Source organism: Entelurus aequoreus, linkage group LG14 (genome assembly GCF_033978785.1).
Source record: "Entelurus aequoreus isolate RoL-2023_Sb linkage group LG14, RoL_Eaeq_v1.1, whole genome shotgun sequence".
Taxonomy (NCBI): domain Eukaryota; kingdom Metazoa; phylum Chordata; class Actinopteri; order Syngnathiformes; family Syngnathidae; genus Entelurus; species Entelurus aequoreus.
The window spans coordinates 28,019,536-28,041,384 of record NC_084744.1 but is presented as its reverse complement, the minus strand read 5'-3'; the positions used below and the strand labels follow the sequence as shown (position 1 = coordinate 28,041,384).

Below are 21,849 nucleotides of genomic sequence, written 5' to 3'. Positions count from 1 at the left end.
ACGTTAAACCCAGATTCCGATCTGACAAAGGTCTTAACTCATTCTCTTTTTATGCCACATCAATGTGGAATGCGCTCCCAACAGGTATAAAAGAAAGGGCATCTCTATCCTCCTTCAAAACCGCAATAAAAGTTCACCTCCAGGCAGCTACAACCCTAAACTAACACCCTCCCCGGATTGCTAATAATCAAATGTAAACAATCAAATGCAGATACTTTTTCTTATGCCTTCTGATCGATCTCGATCACTCTCTCTCTCTATGTCCACTACTTGCTGTCCATATCCTAAGTACGGAATATGTACTTCACTGAGCAACCTACTAATAAAAGTCTCAATCAATCAATCAATGACCATTGATAGGCTCCGAGATCGCCCTGCAAAAGTCTCCTTCTTGCCCTCAAAAGTCAGTATAATAAGTCCAGTACTGTTTTCAATGATAAATGAAGTGTTTAGTGAAGTGGAAGGATTAGTGGAGGTGGCACTGTTTGTGATGATGGAGTGATGTGGAAGAGAGGTAGAAATACACATCATAGAGAAAAGAAGATTCAAAAAGTGGTAAACAAAGTTCAAGAATGGGGAACAGCTTGGGGTTTAAGATTCTCTGTTGGAAATACTAAAGTCGTGAATTTTACAAAGAGGAAAGTTCAAAACAAGCTCCAAATTAAACTTTATGGAGAAATTATAGAAGAGGTACAAGTATTTAAAGAAAATAATATATAGTAGGGTTCCATCTCGGTCCACACTCCATATCAGAAGGTGGCGCTAGTAAAGCAGAAAAGAAGAGGAAGGAGAGCAGTACTGCTTTGTAACGTCAAGTGTGCTAACTGTCGTGAAAGCACATCGACGGAGAAACAAGTGAGCAAGACGCTAATAAGTCAGTCTTATTATTTGTTCTCCAGTTTGAAATATTTACGGCGTATGAAAATACATATTTGATTCATTATTTTTAAGGATAAAGTCGTCTCGATGCGCTAGAAGCACTGTGCCGCTTCTCGTGCTATCTTTGCTTGTTAGTTAGCTTAGCTCACTAGTTAGCTTAGCTTGTTAGCTGCTAACAGAAGACACAGAAGTTATCAACACATCGCTAAGTAGAGATCAAGTGTGAGAGTAAAGTGTTGTGATTGTGTGAAAATGTGTAAATTACAAATGTTGAGAGCGTTGGTGGATCAGCGACTAACTGCTGCCGTTGAAGAAATATTTGTAGTGTTAGAAAGAACGATAGCAGAATACGAGGCGGAACTTTCTAGAACAAAAGAGGACAACAATAAACTACTCGACGCTGTTTTCAAGAAACATCAAGTTGTGGTATACAGAACAGGTTTGTTTACTTCTTACTCTCACATGTTTACTAACACTATATTTGATTATTGACATTATTGGGTTAAAACAACTTTATTAGGAAAAGAAACTAAGAAGAAAGAAAAAGAATAAAGAAACACCAAGGGCAGGGTCAGTTTGGAAAGGCTAATGTGAAGAGGTGAGTTTTAGGGTGGTTTTGAAGGTAGGAAGGGAGGGGGCATCTCTGATGTGCCTGGGGAGAGCGTTCCAGAGAGAGGGGGCAGCCACGGAGAAGGCCCTGTCGCCCCAGGTTCGGCGCCTGGTCTTGGGGACCTCCAGGAGGCCGGCATCACTAGACCTGAGGGAACGGGACGGGACGTGTGGCTGGAGGAGATCAGAGAAGTAGGGTGGAGCCAGGTTATGGAGTGCCTTGTAGGTGGTGAGGAGTATTTTAAAGGGGATTCTGTATTTGACAGGCAGCCAGTGGAGGTCATGAAGGACAGGTGAGATGTGCTCTCTGGAGCGGGTTCCGGTGAGCAGGCGGGCAGCGGAGTTCTGGACATATTGCAGTTTGTTGAGGGTTTTGGAAGGGATGCCGTAGAGGATGCTGTTGCAATAGTCTAGCCGGGATGAGATGAAGGCGTGGATGAGGGTTTCGGCAGCAGAGGATGTGAGGGAGGGCTGAAGACGGGCAATGTTTCTGAGGTGGAAGAATACAGTTTTGGTGACGTGGTTTACGTGGGGGAGGAATGAGAGAGTAGGGTAGAAGATTACACCTAGATTGCGGATGTGGGTGGAGGTAGTGACAAAGGAGCCGTCGATGTTTAATGAAAAGTCCTGAGTGGAGCGAGTGAGGGAGTCGGGGCCAATGATAATTATTTCAGATTTGTTGCAGTTGAGTTTTAGAAAGTTTTTTTGCATCCAGGTTTTTATGTCTGTGAGGCAGGTGGTGAGGGTGTAGTGGGTGGCTGGGGTGATGGTCGTGGTGGAAAGGTATAGTTGTGTGTCGTCGGCATAGCAGTGAAATTGAAGGCCGTGGTGGCGGAGGATCTGACCGAGGGGCAGGAGGTAGATGGTGAAGAGTAGGGGGCCAAGTACTGAGCCTTGGGGGACGCCGTGGGTGACTGGGGTGGTGGAGGAGGTGCAGTTGTTGATTGAGATGAATTGCTGACGGTCAGAGAGGTAGGAGTTCATCCAGGAGAAGGCAGTGCCGGATAAACCAAGGGAGGAGTGGAGGCGTGATAGGAGGATGGCTTATGGCTTAACTACATGGTCCCAGGCACACCAGTCATCAATCAAAACCATTGAGTGTCTTTAAAACCGAGCCTTGAAAGTTCTAGACAAGAAGAGTATACAATATCATCATTGTCAAATTTTAATCAAATACAATATTTTAAGTTTTACCAATTTTATTTTGTTACACACAGTCAAACTGGTTTTTAAATGCTTGGATAACTCTGCTCCCCAATTGCTCTGCAAGGCAATTACAAGACTGCAAAGTGGTACCAGATCTACCACCCGAGCAATGTCAAAAGGCAACTGTTGTGTTCCATTCCGTAGAACAGGAGTCACCAGGTCGCCCGTAAGGACCAGATGAGTGGCCGGCTGGCCTGTTCTAAAAATAGCTCAAATAGCAGCACTTACCAATGAGCTGCCTCTATTTTCTAAATTGTATTTATTTACTAGTGTGACCGTCCTAACTGTCGTGCGGGTTCTCAGGACCATCAAGGGAAGACATTGTCGTGAGACGGTTTAGACTTCTTTATTATTTCAATCACATAGTCTTTTGCGTGCTTTTCAGCAGCTGCCTTTTTTTCTCACGTGAGCACACGAATGGTTTCCTCCCGTCCGCCGTCTGCTTTTCAGCACCACGTCGCCGTCGTTTGCGTGGCAGCAGAGGCTGGTTTCCTCCCGTCCGCCGTCTTTCTCCGTCTCCTCCCTTCATGTTCACGTCTCTCGCCCTTTTATACGGTCCGAGAGGGTGATTGCACTGTCCACAGCTGCGCGCTCCACGCACCTTATGCTGATTGCGGCGTCGCTCCCTTGCCGCTCGCTCGTCCACGCCTCCTCACCGCCATCTTGGAGCGGGCGCCGTCGGTCCGCCGGCCCCGCCGGCCCCGCCTCCCCACAACTAGCGAGCTGGTCTCGCTTTGCTCGACATTTTTAATTCTAAGAGAGACAAAACTCAAATAGAATTTGAAAATCCAAGAAAATATTTTAAAGACTTGGTCTTCACTTGTTTAAAAAAATTCATTTATTTTTTTACTTTGCTTCTTATAACTTTCAGAAAGACAATTTTTAGAGAAAAAAATACAAGCTTAAAAATGATTTTAGGATTTTTAAACACATTTACCTTTTTACCTTTTAAATTCCTTCCTCTTTCCTGACAATTTAAATCAATGTTCAAGTAATTTTTATTTTTATTGTAAAGAATAATAAATACATTTTAATTTAATTCTTCATCTTAGCTTCTGGTTTTTCGACGAAGAATATTTGTGAAATATTTATTCAAACTTATTATGATTAAAATTTAAAAAAAATATCCTGGCAAATCTAGAAAATCTGTAGAATCAAATGTAAATCTTATTTCAAAGTCTTTTGAATTTCTTTTAAAATTTTTGTTCTGGAAAATCTAGAAGAAATAATGATTTGTCTTTGTTAGAAATATAGCTTGGTCCAATTTGTTATATATTCTAACAAAGTGCAGATTGGATTTCAACCTATTTAAAACATGTCATCAAAATTATAAAATTAATCTTAAACAGGAAAAATTACTAATGATGTTCCATAAATCATTTTTTAAATTTTATTTTATTTTACATGAGTTATTATTTGTACAAACATGGTGCAAAGTAATTCATGATTTGTTAAAAAAATGTTAGTGGCTAGCTAGTTAAAATGGGATATTGTGATTTCACAAGACTGTCTTAGAAGTGATCATTTGAAAATGTTCAATTTGAAAAATGTGCACTTAGAGAAAATATAAAAATAAAGTGTTGCATATTGATATTTATCTGTTTCTATATATATTTAATGTGAGAAATCATTAAGATGATCAGTGTTTCCACAAAGATAAATATCATTAATTATTAATAATAACATAGAGTTAAAGGTAAATTGAGCAAATTGGCTATTTCTGGCAATTTATTTAAGTGTGTATCAAACTGGTAGCCCTTCGCATTAATCAGTACCCAAGAAGTAGCTCTTGGTTTCAAAAAGGTTGGTGACCCCTGCCGTAGAACATCTTTTGCCCAGACTGCCTTTTCAAAAAAAGGACCACAACTATGGAACTCTTTACCGGACACTTTGAAAAGTATACCTGCACTTGTCACTTTTAAAAAACAAACACAATTATGGCTAGTTGAGCAACAATTGTGTTCCCATGTTTAGTTTTTACTAATTTTTACTAATTGGTTTTTATCTAGTCTGCACTTTGTCTGTGTTATTATTAGTATTGGCTTGTATCTAGTTTGCACTTTGTCTGTATTATTACTATTATCATTATTATCGACTCTTTCTATTTTTTATTTTCCTATTTTAATGATGTTGGATCTGTGTTGTTGTTGTTGATGTTGTTGGGGACAAGTGTTGTAAATTAGCTTTGGCTACAAACACTAAGATGCCTACATTGGATAACTGTTTCAGATGTTTTTGTATCTGTCCCTATTTCAAATATACCTCTATAAAAATGGATGGATGGATGGATGGATCAAGTTGTGTAATACAGAACAGGTTTGTTTACGTCTTACTCTCACATGTTTACTAGCACTATATTTGTTTATTGACAAGACAATGACATTTGGAATATATGATATAATCACAATGACCAGTGGTGCAACAAATCAGAGCTGGGCCGGGGGCGGGCCCCATGACGGGGCCCCCTAAACCCAAATAATGAAGCTAATTCTAACATAATTTTACAACATACACGTGCCTCTCTGGGTTTACCACCAACAATCTTTAACCAGGTTTTAAAACGTTTTCCAGCAATTTTTGCTGAAATTTGCATTTTCCCGACATGTATTTATTTTCTCACGTTCACCACAACATCAACCCATTCACAGGATGTAGAAAAATTATCAAAGGGGATCTGATTTTTTTATTTTGCCTGTCATTCACAATGCTTATGTAAGACAATAACATGTTTTTTTTAATGCAATCTAAGTTGTAAACAAACATTAACAAAATCTTAGCTATCCTAATTCTAACAATGGAGTCAATGGGAGCGCCTCTATTACGCTCACTAAGCCCCCTAAATAAGAATTAGTTGATCAATATAATATACCCAGAAGTCTTTAAAAAAAATGCTATCTCTTGAAAACATGCTGTAAAAATGCGTATTCTCTGGAAATATGCTTTATAATAGTCATAAACTGGAGGATACATTTTTAATTAGGATAACATTTAAAATATTGTTTAAAGGTTTTATGGAATTTTCCAGGGTGTACCCCGCCTTCCGCCCCCCTGTCACCCCAAAAGGGACAAGAGGTAGAACATGGATGGATGGATGGAAAAAGACACAGCAAAGAATTATATTTATATCCTTTAGATGCATTAAAGATAAACTTGAGTTAATGAAACATGTAGAATAGATTGTGTTTTACACCCTCTGTTTAAAAAGGGTGTAAAACTGGACCATTATGGCAAAAATAATAATCACCATTGTTTTGATTGATATTGTAATCACGATTAACTACAATTATTTTTATATGAAAACACCAGTATTTATTTTACTACCAAAACTCCACTTTAAATATAGTTTAAAAAAATGGATATTAGTTAGTAACAAATAAAATAATAGTCAAATAATAGTAAAAATAAATGTAAATAACAATGGTAATATAAAAAAAACAATAAAATTAAGTTTTTTATTTTAATTGTTATAAGTTAAATTTTTTACCTTTTACACTTATTTTACTACCATTTTTGTCAAATAAAAATTTATAAAATGTTTAGTTAAATGCAGAATCTGTCACATTTATTGGTGCAAAATATCTTTGGACAATTTTTAACCAGAACTTTGGGTCAAAGCATAATTGTGTAAATGCATCAATAAGTTCATTATGTTTGTGTAAGGTGCTTTTTTGAAACCTTTATTTTGTCAGCGCAGTCAGACCTATTATTGTGAAGGGGGGGAAGTGTGCTGCTGTTCTCAGCTTGACGTGTGGAGGCGACTTGAGGCTGTTTGAAAAAAGGAGAGAGAGAGAGAGACTCAAGTTGCGACTGCTGTCCTGTTTGTACATTAATCCTACATGGATGATGTCGTTCACAACAACACAAGCAGATGAGATGTGTTGTGGGTGTATGGATTTTCCTTGCCAACTTTAGCTTCGTAGTTTAGTCGCTATTTCGAATGACCGCCTCAAGGACGGGACGGTTGCGTGTTTCATAGTAACGTTACTGGTTGTAATCAACAATACAGTTTGGTGTAAACCTTAAATAAAGGATAAAGGTTAGCCTTTTAGCTTAATGCTAACATACAATGGACGACCACATTGACAGGCTAACAAAAATTAGCACTGCGATCGTTTTAAACTTGTACAAAGGTTTAACAAATAGGAGTTTAGTTGAACAAAACTGACATAAAACAACAGATGCATTTTTACTTACATACATATATTCACCAAACTGTGTAGAAACTAAACTTTGTACTACTAGGCCATCATGTTCATCCAACATTAAAACTCTGACTTAGTATGGGACATTATTGCCAGGTCTTCTTGTATCACAAAATTGTGAAATTAAATTGTTTTCACTCACAAAGACCCCAAACGTCCAGATTTTTAACCGCTGATTTGGATTTTTGATGTTCAGTTGGCCTACTAGAGGAATTAGTTGTCACGACAGCTAACTTGTATCTTCTTACATCACACGTTTAACCATCCTCCATTGCAGCAAATACATTACATTTCTTACAAGTATTATTATCACTGAAGGACAGTAGAACAAGGCTGAACATGTTACACACAAAGGACGGACAAGCTAAGAGCTAAGTTAGCCACTAAAGTAGCTTGAAACAAGAATAAATAAGTGTTATTAATTTTTCCCATTAAAAAAAAATTGGCAATTTTTCAAACTTCCACTATTTACACGTTTTTCAACCGATTCAAACCATTCCACGTTCAACATATTCCACTAATCCTGGACATTTAATCTATTATTTTTCCAAATTCAAAAAAATTCCAGGAATTCCCGTTTTTTCAAACCCTTTCTTGACCCTTTTTTCTGGCGACTACTCCTTCCACATTTTTCAACCGTTCCACCGTCAAATCATTCCTCTTAATCAGGACAAAAAACAACGTTGTTTTTCGAACTTGAAAAATTCCCGGTCTTCCCGAAATTCCAGGAATTCCATAATACCATTTATCAATTAAAAATGTTACTACTTCAACTTTTCTCGACCGATTTGAAAAAGTCCAACACTCACCGTTCAGAACATTCACAATTTTCCAAAATATTCTCGCTTTTCCCGAAATTCCCAAATTTCCATGAAATTCCCATTGAAATGAATTAAATCAAAGTTCAACAACTCCCACATTTTTCATCCGATTCAAACCGTTCCAACTTCAAAATATTCAGCCTCTTCAGGAACTGTGTGCTCCCTTTCAACACTTATTTAAAAACATTCCTGGATTTCCTAGAATCCCAGTCTTTAGGGACATTTTCCACATTCAAAATGAATGATCAATTTTTCAAACTTCCACAAACCATTCAACCTTCAGCACATTCAATTCATCCGGGAAATTCAAACAACCATTTTTCCACACTGAACAAATTTCCAGGAATTCCTGTTTTTTTCTAACCTTATTTCCAACCCTCTATACTGCGATGACACCTTTCACATTGTTCAACCCATTTAAACCGTTCCACTGTCAAAACATTCCTCTTAGTCAGGACAAAAAACCAAGTTGCTTTAAGAACTTGACAAATTCCCAGTTTTCATGAAATTCAGTAATACCATTTTTCAATTAAAAAAGTGTTACTACTTCAAAATTTTCTTGACAGATTTAAACAATTCCAACACCAACCAATTCAACTCGTTCATGCTCTTAATCATTTTCAAAAAAATCCCGCTTTTCCCAAAATTCCCAAATTTCCAGGACGTTACCATTGAAATGAATGGGACATTTTTCCAAATTGCACAATTCCCACATTTTTCAACCTATTCAAACCATTCCAACATCAACATATTCCACTCATCCTGGACATTCAAACTAACACGTTCCCAAGTTCTAAACCAAATTCCAGTTTTCCTGGAAATTCCAACTCTTCAACATTCAAACCATTCCAACATTCAAACTATTCTTACATTCATACTACATTCTGTCAGCATTTCAGTTCAACTTCAGCATTGGAAAATTCACACACAATTCCTTCAGGAATTGCTTCATGTAGTTATTATAATTAAATGTAGCTTACCACATTGAATGTGTGGACTACATGAATGATGCCTTCTCAGTTCTCACTCTAACACAATTTGAGTGTCTAGAAACGCACAAAATTAATCTAATCCATTATTACTATTATTAATAAGGCAAACAAGTTATCTTTTGAAGGAGTAGTCAGTAATCTGATTACTTCATCCCAGTTTAATTGTGGCGACACTATCTAAATGAAAGCAAAACAGATGTCATCTTTTTTGGCCAACATGTTAACTGTGCTCATGCTTTTTTAGAGAAGACATGTCTCTAAAAATTAATGTGAAAATCACTGTAATTATTGTCCACCAGCAGGGGGAGCTCATCACTAGTACTACTGCGTGGAGGCCGGCATGTGGTACATTATTTCCTGTGTGTGTATGACTTATTCAGAGGGAGAACAGCACACTTTCACGTATGGCGTCTACCATTAAGGATTGCAGAAATGACTTTTAGGATGTTTTTATATGAATAAGGTGGATTGGATGTTGGCCTGGGAAGGCATTGCCCTAAAGGTATTCTTCATGTGTCAGCTGGAAGTACCCTGACTGCTGTGAGGGGAAACTGATGAGATTGTGAGATCATATGTTGGTGCAGGACAATGTCTCATGTGACTGAGCAAAGCTGGACTTTTCTAAAGAATGTTTGTTTTCTCCTGTCCCGTTAAGACGTCGAAGAAGAACCTCTACATCATGAGCAGGAGGAGGAACCACAGTCCCCCAACATACATGAGGAAGAAGAGGTACCACATTCCCAACACATTATTGAGGGAGGGGAGGAGCCACAGTCCCCCGACATTAAAGAGAAAGACGAGAAGCCACAGACCCATAGTGTTAAACTGACCCTTCACATTAAAGGGCAAGCGGAAGACCCACTCGTCTTACACATCAAAAATGAAGAGGAGGACCCACTGCCCCCCTACTTTAAAGTGGAAGAGGAGGATCAACGCATCAGTCAGCCTAAATGGTTGGAGGAGTTCCCAGTGACTGGTGTCCCTGTGAAGAGTGAATGTGAGGAGAAGACAGAGGCGGAGCCTCTAAGCAGCAGCTCAACACAACACATGACAACAGCAGCTGATGGAGACCACTGTGGAGGATCACAAGCAGACAAGCTCTTAGCTCCACTATCAGATAGTGAGGACACAACGTCACACTCTCCTGACACTGATGATGAAGACTCTAAAGATGATAAGACATGTCACACTGACAACACTCACCTGAAATGTTCTCACTGTCACAAAACCTTTAAATACCATAGTCATCTGAAAATACACATGAGAACACACACTGGAGAAAAACCTTTTTCCTGTTCAACCTGTGGTAAAGGTTTTACACAAAGTCAATATTTGAAAGTACACACCAGAACGCACACTGGTGAAAAATCCCATTCCTGTTCAATCTGCAACAGAAGCTTTTGTAAGCGATCAAACCTTGTAGCACACATGAGAACACACACAGGAGAGAAAGTGTTGAGTTGCAGTGTGTGTGGTGAAAGATTCTCTTATAAGTACCAGTGTAAGAAACACAAGTGTGCTGGTGAGAACAGCAGCAGCAAATGAAACTGCAGGATTTGAAAATACTTTAATTTTGACTTTCTAACAACATCAGCACATATAACATGTGTGACATTGTTGTTTGTGTAACAATCTTTTTAATATGCTTCTACATTTAAAGATTACATATTTTATATTAGTGCTTTTTTTCAGTCAAGTACATGCATTAATATGCAATCAAAGTTTGGTGTGTCAGGCAAAAGCCAATATTGTACATCATCCCACAGAGATTTACTTTGCATACATTCATAAAATAAACTGTTTATTTTGTTTCCCTATCACAGAACGAACAAGTGTTGTCTTCAATTGCAAAACAATATCCTAAAAAATATTTTAAGTGGTCAATTCCGGGTTGTTTTTTCTTAAATGAACTCCTCGGTGTTTGGAGGAATGGAAACTTTCTAGTTATGAGTATTTTTTTGTTCCAGAGAAAATACAGTGAACAAGAAATAGTAAAGAATTAAAAAAAGATGGTATGCTGTAATTCAAATATTTTGAATGAAAGCCTTTTTAAATTTTGTAATTATTTTTATTTGCAGGTCCTACTTTACAATGAAATCTTCAAATAATAAAATAACTTATCACTTAAGCGCATCAGCGACCAAAAGCCTTTTTCAAACCATTGCTGTACAAAGATGGATTTGTTTCTCATTTTAATATAATAAAGGTAGTAGTAACACTCTTGAGAAACCAGCAGTTGGACATTTTCTTCAGACATGTGTGTGTGGATGGGCTAAAGTAACATCAACCCATGGTCTTAAAGTTCACCAAGGACGGAAGAAATGCCTGAAAACCCCTAACCCAGGGCCCCGCATTGACCGGCTTCTGTTAAGAAGAAGGTTAAATCAGTCGGATGAAACTCAGCGGCAGGAAGAAACCCACAGTCCGCAGAGCATCAGCACCCCGCAGGATGAGGGGGAAGCTTCAGGCAGAACCACCAGTCCAAGACCATACCCAGTACACCGCAAAAAGGAAAACATGCAAGGACATAAGCCGTTGGTAAAATGGCCAAAGTCTAACGGCAAGGAGTGGGAAACGGAGGGTGTGGCATGGAGGGGGGTGTACCTGGGTCGCTAGGTACACCGTTGAGCCCTCTGGAGACGTCGTGGGCTTCAATCAACGAAACGTCGATGAAGCAGGGTGCCCACCCGAAGACCCCAATGACATACTCACCCTCCCTTTCACCACTCCACACCGACTGCTACCGTCAACATTGTTCCTACTTACCAAAGGGATTGAAACATCTAGTTCTATTTGCTTTACTAACAATTCCATAGTGGAGTATTGTGTGTGTGATGAAGTTGGTGTTTATAAATTAGTTTCCAGTACAACAACACTTGGCCAGATGAAGCCATTAGGACCACATCATCTGCAAAAAGCAGAGACCTAATCCTGCAGCCACCAAACCGGATCCCCTCAACGCCCTGACTGCGCCTAGGAATTCTGTCCATAAAAGTTATGAACAGAATCGGTGACAAAGGGCAGCCTTGGCGGAGTCCAACCCTCACTGGAAACGGGTCCGACTTACTGCCGGCAATGTGGACCAAGCTCTGACAAAGGATGTTGCTTTATGTTTTTTATATACACTACCGTTCAAAAGTTTGGGGTCACCCAAACAATTTTGTGGAATAGCCTTCATTTCTAAGAACAAGAAAAGACTGTCGAGTTTCAGATGAAAGTTCTCTTTTTCTGGCCATTTTGAGCGTTTAATTGACCCCACAAATGTGATGCTCCAGAAACTCAATCTGCTCAAAGGAAGGTCAGTTTTGTAGCTTCTGTAACAAGCTAAACTGTTTTCAGATGTGTGAACATGATTGCACAAGGGTTTTCTAATCATCAATTAGCCTTCTGAGCCAATGAGCAAACACATTGTACCATTAGAACACTGGAGTGATAGTTGATGGAAATGGGCCTCTATACACCTATGTAGATATTGCACCAAAAACCAGACATTTGCAGCTAGAATAGTCATTTACCACATTAGCAATGTATAGAGTGTATTTCTTTAAAGACTAAGACTAGTTTAAAGTTATCTTCATCGAAAAGTACAGTGCTTTTCCTTCAAAAATAAGGACATTTCAATATGACCCCAAACTTTTGAACGGTAGTGTACACTCGGCCTTAAGGAAACAAAACTGCCTTTCATTGCTGATAGGATGTCATTTGGGACGAGACTTCTTCTCTGTTTGCTCCACCTCTGCCGCTCCTGTAGCAAAGGTAAATACTCTCTTAACCAGCGTTTCCAGCATAGGTCAGAGATGTATTGGACTTGTCTTCTTTTTTAGTGCAGCTTTAATGCGCATCATTTCCTGATCCACTTTGTCACTTAGTGATTTCCTCGTTTGACTCATCTCCAATAGAGTCATTTTCAGGATCCAGGCGACTGACCTCTCAGGGTCCTCCGCTGCGATCCCATACTCCAACATATCAGCTGGCGATTCTTCCTCTATTTCTTCCGAAACATTTCCTGATCCACTTCAACTCCTCTTGGGGCTTTGTCTGCAGGAATTCGAGTGGTATTAATGTACCGCCATTGGGTGACATCAGATGTTTTGCATCTTTCCCTCCTTTTCCGATTAAGTATGCGTTGCCTAGCAGTGTACTGTTTGTTGGGCAAAGACACATCATCCTTTTTAAAGGGAAATTCCAAAGTGTAGCGTCCATTTTGAAGCTTGCACGTATCAGTCATGACCTTCATGACATCTCTAGAAATGTCTTCTTGGTATTCTGATGACCTGTCGTATATATCATGGTTGTATTGATTGTGCAGCAGCTCCTCTTGCTTTGTTATGGAGATCCTGTTGACAGTAGTAGTGGAGCAGCCAATCTTACTCCTCTTCTTACTGTAATCAGGATTGCCATTGATGACCCACCCCAATAGGGTCTTAACGGCATATGGTCCATTTCCATGACTGTTCACCACTTCCCAGGGTTCAAGCAGTTTCGATGCGTTGGTCCCAATCACTAGCTCTACATCGGCTTGAATACGAGGAAGAGTGACGCCATCCAAGTATGGCCATTTAGCCAACTCCTCTTCATTGATGAGGTTGTTTGTAGTTACGGGCATCCTTTTTTGGGTGTAGACCCTGGGAAGATCGTAGAACTGTTGCCCAGTGAGGTTTGAAATCTCTAAGTCTGTCAGCATGTAACTGGAAATTGATGTTTTTGGGCCCATGGTTAGGAGATTGATTTGAGTTTTTCTTCCTTTCAAGTTGAGCTTGGTCATCAAATTTTCAGAACAAAATGTATCTGTGCTGCCCGGATCCAAGAATGCATAGGTTTTTATGACTGGGTGTCCTTTGCTGGACTTTATCTGTACAGGCAGAATTGACAGAATTCTATTTCCAGCCCCCGTTTGTTCACATGTTTGCAGCGATATTTGTGCATTACTCGCAGATGGTCCTCTTGCCTTATTTTGGTTTGGAATTATGTTGCTTGCTCTTTCTTTCTGACCAATATGAAGCAGACTTGGATGATTTTGCTTGCATATCTTGCAGGTCAAGCGCTTATCACAATGCCTGCTAAGATGTCCAACATGAAGACACCCAAAACAGATTCCTTTCTGTCTTATGAAAGTTATCTTCTCTCTGTGGGTCTTCTCCTCCAACTGAGGACACTGGTCAAGAGCATGATTTTTAGAGCAGCAAACACAGGCGTTTGTGGTATGAGCAGGTGCACTTTGCTTTGGAGCAGGTTTGAATCTGGTTTTATTTTCCGCATCAGGGGTTTCGATTTTAATGGTTGTGGCAAAACTTCTACCTTGGAATTTAGGTTTACCTTGTGATTTCATTCCTTTTACAGGGTTACTTCCTGTACTTTGTGGTGCATTCTGGATGTCTCCAAAGACTGTGTCTGAGACAATTTTCACCTGTCGCTCAATAAATGCAACAATGTCTGTGAACTGAGGTCTGCGATGGTGGTTTTCCATGATGTTGCATGCAGAGACTCTCCAGCTTTCTCGCAGCTTGTACGGCAGCTTGAAGATTACAGTTTTCATGTTAGCTGGCATATTAAGTTCCTGCATGTACTGCAAGTTTTCCATGGCAGTGCAACATTCTTGAAGGTACAGTGAGTAGGCTTGCAGAGCTCGTACATCTTCAGACTTCACCACAGGCCAGTTGAACACTTTTTCCATGTAAGCTGCGGTTATCTGGTACTGGTCACCAAAGTGTTTTTCCAACAAAAACTTTGCCATCTCATAGCCTCTTTCTGGGGGCATGTGTTGACAGCTACGTACCAGTTCTTTAGGTTGACCCCTAGTGTACATTTCCAGATAGTACAAACAGTCTCCTTTGTTGCTTGTGTTTTTCTCAATACATTGCACAAATGCTCTGACAAAGGTTCTGTACCGTAATGGATCACCATCAAAATAGGGAATCTCCCTTGGTGGGAGTAGATGAGAAGTTTGCAATGACATTTGCAATGTTGCAATCTCATTTTGCCTGTGCAATAAATCATGTATGGTCGGGGTGCCATTGGTTGGAGGGGAAATGTTAGTTTGCTGTACAGGGGGGTCCATGTGGGTTGTAGGGCTGTGGTCCTGCACTGTATTCCAAGAGACCTGCTGCTGGTTTGGTAAAGAAGGTGGTGGTTGCAGTTGTACCTGTATGGGTTTAGGGTGTGAAATCATGGACTGTTGCTCTTGCCAAAAGGTGGGTGGTTGAATGGGAAGTGGTGTCCTACTTTGTAGTTGCCATGCTGTTATTTGTTGTTGCTCAGAAGGATGGTGTATAGACTGTGGTGGAGGTGGTGGTGAAGCTTGGCTTGACTGCTGCTGTGTGAGGGGTTGATAGTCTTTAGCCTGGGGGTTGAGAGTGACTGGTGGTTCCTTAATTCTCTGTAAGTAGGAGCTCATGCCATCAGATGCTGTATGGGAGGAAGCATGAAGGCTGGGAGCTTTTAAAACTGCTAATTTCGCATCAGCAGCTGCCAATTGAGCATCCAGATCCATCATTTCCTTTTTCTTTCTGATTCTTTCCCTCTCCTCTTCTAATTTCCTTTTGATCTGTGACGACTCCTCTTCTAATTTCCTTCTGATCTGTGACGACTCCTCTTCCAATTTCCTTTTTATCCTTACCTCCTCCTCTTCCAATGCATGTTTTTCCTTTAGAGCTGCAGAGCGGACAGCGAGGGCAGCCCTTTCGGCCTCTGCCTGTCTGCGAGCTGAGGAGGTGCTTGACCGACTAGAACCAGAGTGTGTGTGACTCCCATGTGATTTGTGACTTATAACATTAGAAATGCTGTCATTTGGATTAATTTCGCTTTCCAAATCCTCAATATTTTCCAGGGTTGGTGTTTTTATCCAGGTGTTAACATGCTGGCTAAATTCATGTACATTGATCAATTTGGCTTTGTACCATATGTCGTTTTTGATTTGGTCCTCTGTAGGTAGAATTGGTATGAGGGATTGGTGTGCACTTGCAGCTTCCTTTACAACATTGAGATATTTGGTGAAAGACGATTGCACTTCCATTTTGTCCTCTCCATTTTCCATCCTCTCCATGATATGTTTCTGCATGTTGCTTGCTTTGTTTAATTTGGATCTTCTCTCCTTCTGAAGTGTTTCAATTCTCACCAGTAGAGCTTTTGGTGTCATTTTCACTGTGCGTTTTTTTACAGCAGATGTTTGATTTGTGTCCACCTGATTTTCCATGTCTGCAGGCTGTGACTGATTTTCAGTCATTTCTGACAATTCAGCCTGTGAGGGTTCCATTTGACCTTTAATTGTGTTACCAATTGAATGCGTTAACTTTAACTCCTCCATTAACGCATGATCATGCATTTCCAAAGCATCATGTTTGCCTTTTCCAGGATCCATGATTATACACAACCCACAAATTCAAAATAAAATCAAATATATGGAAACCTTGTTAATGTCAGTCAAAACACCAAAAATCAAAACCCGCAATTATTAATTTGCATTGTTCAAATCAAACCTCACCCACGAACGGGCTTGCACGAGGAATCATAAAACACCACCTTGTAATTGAAATGTACCCACGAACGGGTTGCAATCATGCACAAAACATCATAGAAAATACCCACTAACGGGTTAAATAACATTGAATATTAACCACCAATGCATTGGATTTATTGTTTCTGTCTTTGTGTGCACACACTATTTGGCCATATATTAAAGGCCTACTGAAATGAATTTTTTTTATTTAAACGGGGATAGCAGATCTATTCTATGTGTCATACTTGATCATTTCGCGATATTGCCATATTTTTGCTGAAAGGATTTAGTATAGAACAACGACGATAAAGATTGCAACTTTTGGTATCTGATAAAAAAAAGGCTTGCACCTACCGGAAGTAGCGTGACGTAGTCAGTTGAACATATACGCAAAGTTCCCTATTGTTTACAATGATGGCCGCATGAAGTGAGAGAGATTCGGACCGAGAAAGCGACAATTTCCCCATTAATTTGAGCGAGGATGAAAGATTTGTGGATGAGTAAAGTGCAAGTGAAGGACTAGTGGGGAGTTGAAGCTATTCAGATAGGGAAGATGCTGTGAGAGCCGGGGGTGACCTGATATTCAGCTGGGAATGACTACAACAGTAAATAAACACAAGACATATATATACTCTATTAGCCACAACACAACCAGGCTTATATTTAATATGCCACAAATTAATCCTGCATAAAAACACCTGCGTGTTTGTTATGCTAGCTCCTAGCTCCTCTGCTAGCTCCTAGCTCCATAGAACACGCCAATACAATTCAAACACCTGATCAACACACACAATCACTCAGCCCAAAAGACCGTTTACCTAACCCAAGGTTCATAAAGCTTATATATTTTTAAAAAGTTACGTACGTGACGCGCACATACGGTCAAGTTATCGAATGTTTAGCAGCCAAGGCTGCATACTCACGGTACCTGATATTCAGCTGGGAATGACTACAACAGTAAATAAACACAAGACATATATATACTCTATTAGCCACAACACAACCAGGCTTATATTTAATATGCCACAAATTAATCCTGCATAATAACACCTGCGTGTTTGTTATGCTAGCTCCTAGCTCCTCTGCTAGCTCCTAGCTCCATAGAACACGCCAATACAATTCAAACACCCGATCAACACACACAATCACTCAGCCCAAAAGACCGTTCACCTAACCCAAGGTTCATAAAGCTTATATATTTTTAAAAAGTTACGTACGTGACGCGCACTTACGGTACGGTACGTGTTATGCTAGCTCCTAGCTCCTCTGCTAGCTCCTAGCTCCATAGAACACGCCAATACAATTCAAACACATGATCAACACACACAATCACTCAGCCCAAAAGACCGTTCACCTAACCCAAGGTTCATAAAGCTTATATATTTTAAAAAAGTTACGTACATACGCAAAAAAAAGCCAAAGCTGCATACTCACAGTAGCACGTCTGCGTCTTTGTCATCCAAATCAAAGTAATCCTGGTAAGAGTCTGTGTTGTCCCAGTTCTCTACAGGCGTCTGTGTATCCAAATCAAAAGTCCTCCTGGTTAGAGTCTCTGTTATCCGAGTTCTTCCATCTTGACTGCATCTTTCGGGAATGTAAACAAAGAAGCGCCGGCTGTGTACTGTTGTGGCTGACTACGTTCGAAAAATACGTCCATTTCGCACCGACAACTTTCTTCTTTGCTTGCTTGGCTTCCTTCTCCATAATGCAATGAACATGATTGAAACAGATTCACGAACACAGATGTCCAGAATACTGTGGAATTATGAAATGAAAACAGAGCGTTTTCGTATCGGCTTCAATGTGGAAGGCATACCCGTGTTCGTCGGGCTACGTCACGCGCATACGTCATCCTCAGAGGCGTTTCGAACCGGAAGTTTAGCGGCAAATTTAAAATGTCACTTTATAAGTTAACCCGGCCGTATTGGCATGTGTTATAATGTTAAGATTTCATCATTGATATATAAACTATCAGACTGCGTGGTCGGTAGTAGTGGGTTTCAGTAGGCCTTTAGTCCTTTTCCAAAACGAATGAAGACTAAAGTTTTCGACATATTGTACAGCCCTTACCTTTGGGCTGGTACCGAGGGCGACTGTGTTGACCAGTTTGACGCGTGAAAATAATAGAATGTCCAGTACTGTAGAACTGTGTTTGGATATGACAATCCGTTTATTCCAGCTATCTAATTTAAATCAAATGTAAATTCTATAACAAAGTATGCTGACCTTGATTGGCACATTATCACATCATTGTCACCACATGACACGATACGACATGACACGAACACGACCACGACCACGATCACGGTCGAAAACTGTTTGTCCTCCAATCGCCCTGCCCATGCTCACACCTGAACCCAATTTAAAGGAGGCTACTATGGTAACCGCACCATGGTAACAGTCCCCTCCCTGTCAACACTTCCTGGTTCTTAACAGGAAGTGGGCGGAGCAATCTGCCGCAAAGGAAATTCATCATGCTGAACCCAACAATCAATTAGAGAAAATAAAAACAAAAACAATATAAACAAATAAGGAATTTTGGCTCCAACATTTAGTTTATCCATAAACAATGTGAACATTGAGAAGGTGTCTGAAATCAGATTTCTTGGGGTCATCCTAGATCAGGGGTCGGCAACCTTTACCACTCAAAGAGCCATTTTGGCAAGTTTCACAAATTAAAGAAAGTAACGCGAGCCACAAAATTTTTTTTTAAATTTAAAGTGAAAAACTCCGCATACAAAGCTTAAATGCTGTGTGCTATGTTAACCAGGGGTCTCTGACACACGAGCCGGCACGCACTTTAATGTGGACATTTGATGTTAGTGCAGCCCGCGAGTTTTGAATAATTGATTGGCGCTTGATAGCGTCATACTTGCCAACCCTCTCATTTTTCCCGGGAGACTCCCGAATATCAGAGCGTGATGGCACTGCATTTGACACCCTCTACAGTCTGCCCTAACAGTGTACCTGCTCGACTACACGTACAATGCAGTTTCAGCTTGTTCACGTGAGCGCGACGCAAGGCGTACTACCTCAGCTGCCACACATCCTACACTGACGGTACCAATACCCAGAATCCCATGCAGCACTAACTCTGCCGTACTAGGTCAGCAGCCACACATCTTACACTGACGGTACCAATACCCAGAATCCCATGCAGCACTAACTCTTCCGTACTAGGTCAGCAGCCACACATCTTACACTGACGGTACCAATACCCAGAATCCCATGCAGCCCTAACTCTTCCGCTCAACCAACGCACGGAGAGGGGGGGTTGATGTGTGGGGGGATTTGGTGGTAGCGGGGGTGTATAATGAAGACCGGAAGAGTTAGGACTGCATGGGATTCTGGGTAATGGTTGTGTTGTGTTTATGTTGTGTTACGGTGGGATGTTCTCCAGAAATGTGTTTTTCATTCTTTTTTGGTGTGGGTTCACAGTGTGGCGCATATTTGTAACGTAACAATGTTAAAGTTGTTTGATACGGCTACCGTCAGTGTAAGCTGTGTGGCTGATGAGTAAGTATGCTTTGCTGTCTCCTGTGTGTGCAAGTTGCTGTATGCAAATGTTACAGAGGACAATTACTGCAGTGAAATTAGGGCACGCACTTTATCTAGTAATTAGAGCGTAAATAGGATTATTTTTTCCCTGGGAGTTATCTATGAGAGACACTGAGATCCATAAGTCTCCTGGGGAAATCGGGGGCGTCGGCATGTATGTAGCTGAGCCGCATCAGAGTGGTCAAGGAGCCGCATGCGGCTCCGGAGCCGCGGGTTGCCGACCCCTGTCCTAGATGAAAAGTGGACATGGAAAGCTCATATATTGCATGTGAAAAATAAGCTATCTAAAAGCTTATTTATTTTGAACAAGGTTAAATACAATTTCCCGTATAATACAATGAGAATGTTATATTGCTCCTTTATTCTACCTTATTTCAATTATTGTGCAGAAATATGGGGAAATACATATCACAGCAACATAATGCCTTTATTTCTTTTACAGAAAAGAGCAATTGGTATTATTTTTAAAGTAGGATATAGAGACCACACAAATGCACTCTTCATTAGGTCAGGATTATTCAAACTAAAAGACATTGTAGAATTGCATACTCTATTAGTGATGTTGAAAGCTAGAAATAAAGTTCTTCCGAAGGACTTAAACAAGTCATTGGTGTTCACGTCTGAAGATGAGAATCACATGTATGACTTTAAAGGCCTACTGAAAGCCACTACTACCGACCATGCAGTCTGATAGTTTATATATCAATGATGAAATCTTAACATTGCAACACATGCCAATACGGCCGGGTTAACTTATAAAGTGCAATTTTAAATTTCCCGCGAAACTTCCGGTTGAAAACGTCTATGTATGATGACGTATGCGTGTGACGTCAATGGTTGAAGCGGAAGTATTCGGACACATTGTATCCAATACAAAAAGCTCTGTTTTCATCGCAAAATTCAAGAGTATTCTGGACATCTGTGTTGGTGAATCTTTTGCAATTTGTTTAATGAACAATGAAGACTGCAAAGAAGAAAGTTGTAGGTGGGATCGGTGTATTAGCGGTGGACTACAGCAACACAGCCAGGAGGACTGAGAGATGGATAGCAGACGCGCTATCCGACGCTAGCCGCCGACCGCATCGATGATCGGGTGAAGTCCTTCGTCGTTCCGTCGATCGCTGGAACGCAGGTGAGCACGGGTGTTGATGAGCAGATGAGGGCTGGCTGGCGTAGGTGGATAGCTAATGTTTTTAGCATAGCTCTGTGAGGTCCCGTAGCTAAGTTAGCTTCAATGGCGTCGTTAGCAACAGCATTGTTAAGCTTCGCCAGGCTGGAAAGCATTAACCGTGTAGTTACATGTCCACGGTTAAATAGTATTGTTGATCTTCTGTCTATCCTTCCAGTCAGGGGCTTATTTCTTTTGTTTCTATTTGCAGTTAAGCACGATGCTATCACGTTAGCTCCGTAGCTAAAGTGCTTCGCCGATGTATAGTCGTGGAGATAAAAGTCACTGTGAATGTCCATTTCGCGTTCTCGACTCTCATTTTCAAGAGGATATAGTATCCGAGGTGGTTTAAAATACAAATCCGTGATCCACAATAGAAAAAGGAGAAAGTGTGGAATCCAATGAGCCCTTGTACCTAAGTTACGGTCAGAGCGAAAAAAGATACGTCCTGCACTGCACTCTAGTCCTTCACTCTCACGTTCCTCATCCACAAATCTTTCACCCTCGCTCAAATTAATGGGGTAATCGTCGCTTTCTCGGTCCGAATCGCTCTCGCTGCTGGTGTAAACAATGGGGAAATGTGAGGAGCCTTTCAACCTGCGACGTCACGCTACTTCCGGTACAGGCAAGGCTTTTTTTTTATCAGCGACCAAAAGTTGCGAACTTTATCGTCGATGTTCTCTACTAAATCCTTTCAGCAAAAATATGGCAATATCGCGAAATGATCAAGTATGACACATAGAATGGATCTGCTATCCCCGTTTAAATAAAAAAAAAATCATTTCAGTAGGCCTTTAAACGAAAATTTAAAAGTATGTTGGCGTCCGGGTGTTGGTGGAGGGAACAGTGATAAAGTCATCTAAAATAATTGTGTTAAAAAAGGTTGGCAGATAAATATAAGAAAATTATTCTTCCATCT

At 40.4% G+C, this 21,849-nt stretch overlaps 2 protein-coding genes across 3 annotated transcripts in view; both read left to right on the top strand.

The window, feature by feature from the left end:
• LOC133664574 (zinc finger protein OZF-like) overlaps window positions 1–21,849 on the top strand; it is a 47,027-nt gene that overhangs the window by 13,802 nt on the left and 11,376 nt on the right. The gene's annotated exons all lie outside the window — the stretch shown is intronic.
• On the top strand, window positions 797–10,871 carry LOC133664582 (zinc finger and SCAN domain-containing protein 21-like). Of its 2 annotated transcripts, XM_062069319.1 has the most exons (3): window positions 797–1,318; window positions 9,365–9,438; window positions 9,554–10,871. In XM_062069319.1, the coding sequence occupies exons 1-3, from the start codon at window positions 1,132–1,134 to the stop codon at window positions 9,680–9,682; spliced, it is 390 nt and encodes a 129-aa protein (XP_061925303.1). In that variant the 5' UTR covers window positions 797–1,131; the 3' UTR covers window positions 9,683–10,871. The 2 variants fall into 2 exon arrangements, with proteins under 2 accessions (XP_061925303.1, XP_061925302.1); XM_062069318.1 differs by having other exon boundaries at window positions 804–1,318; window positions 9,365–10,869.

What these genes read in the sequence shown, in the direction of transcription:
- LOC133664582 (XM_062069318.1), top strand. Translation starts at nt 1,132, where the DNA reads ATGTGTAAATTACAAATGTTGAGAGCGTTGGTGGATCAGCGACTAACT. An exon ending in AGTTGTGGTATACAGAACAG is followed by an intron (nt 1,319 to 9,364) that starts GTTTGTTTACTT and finishes TGTCCCGTTAAG; the next exon opens with ACGTCGAAGAAGAACCTCTA.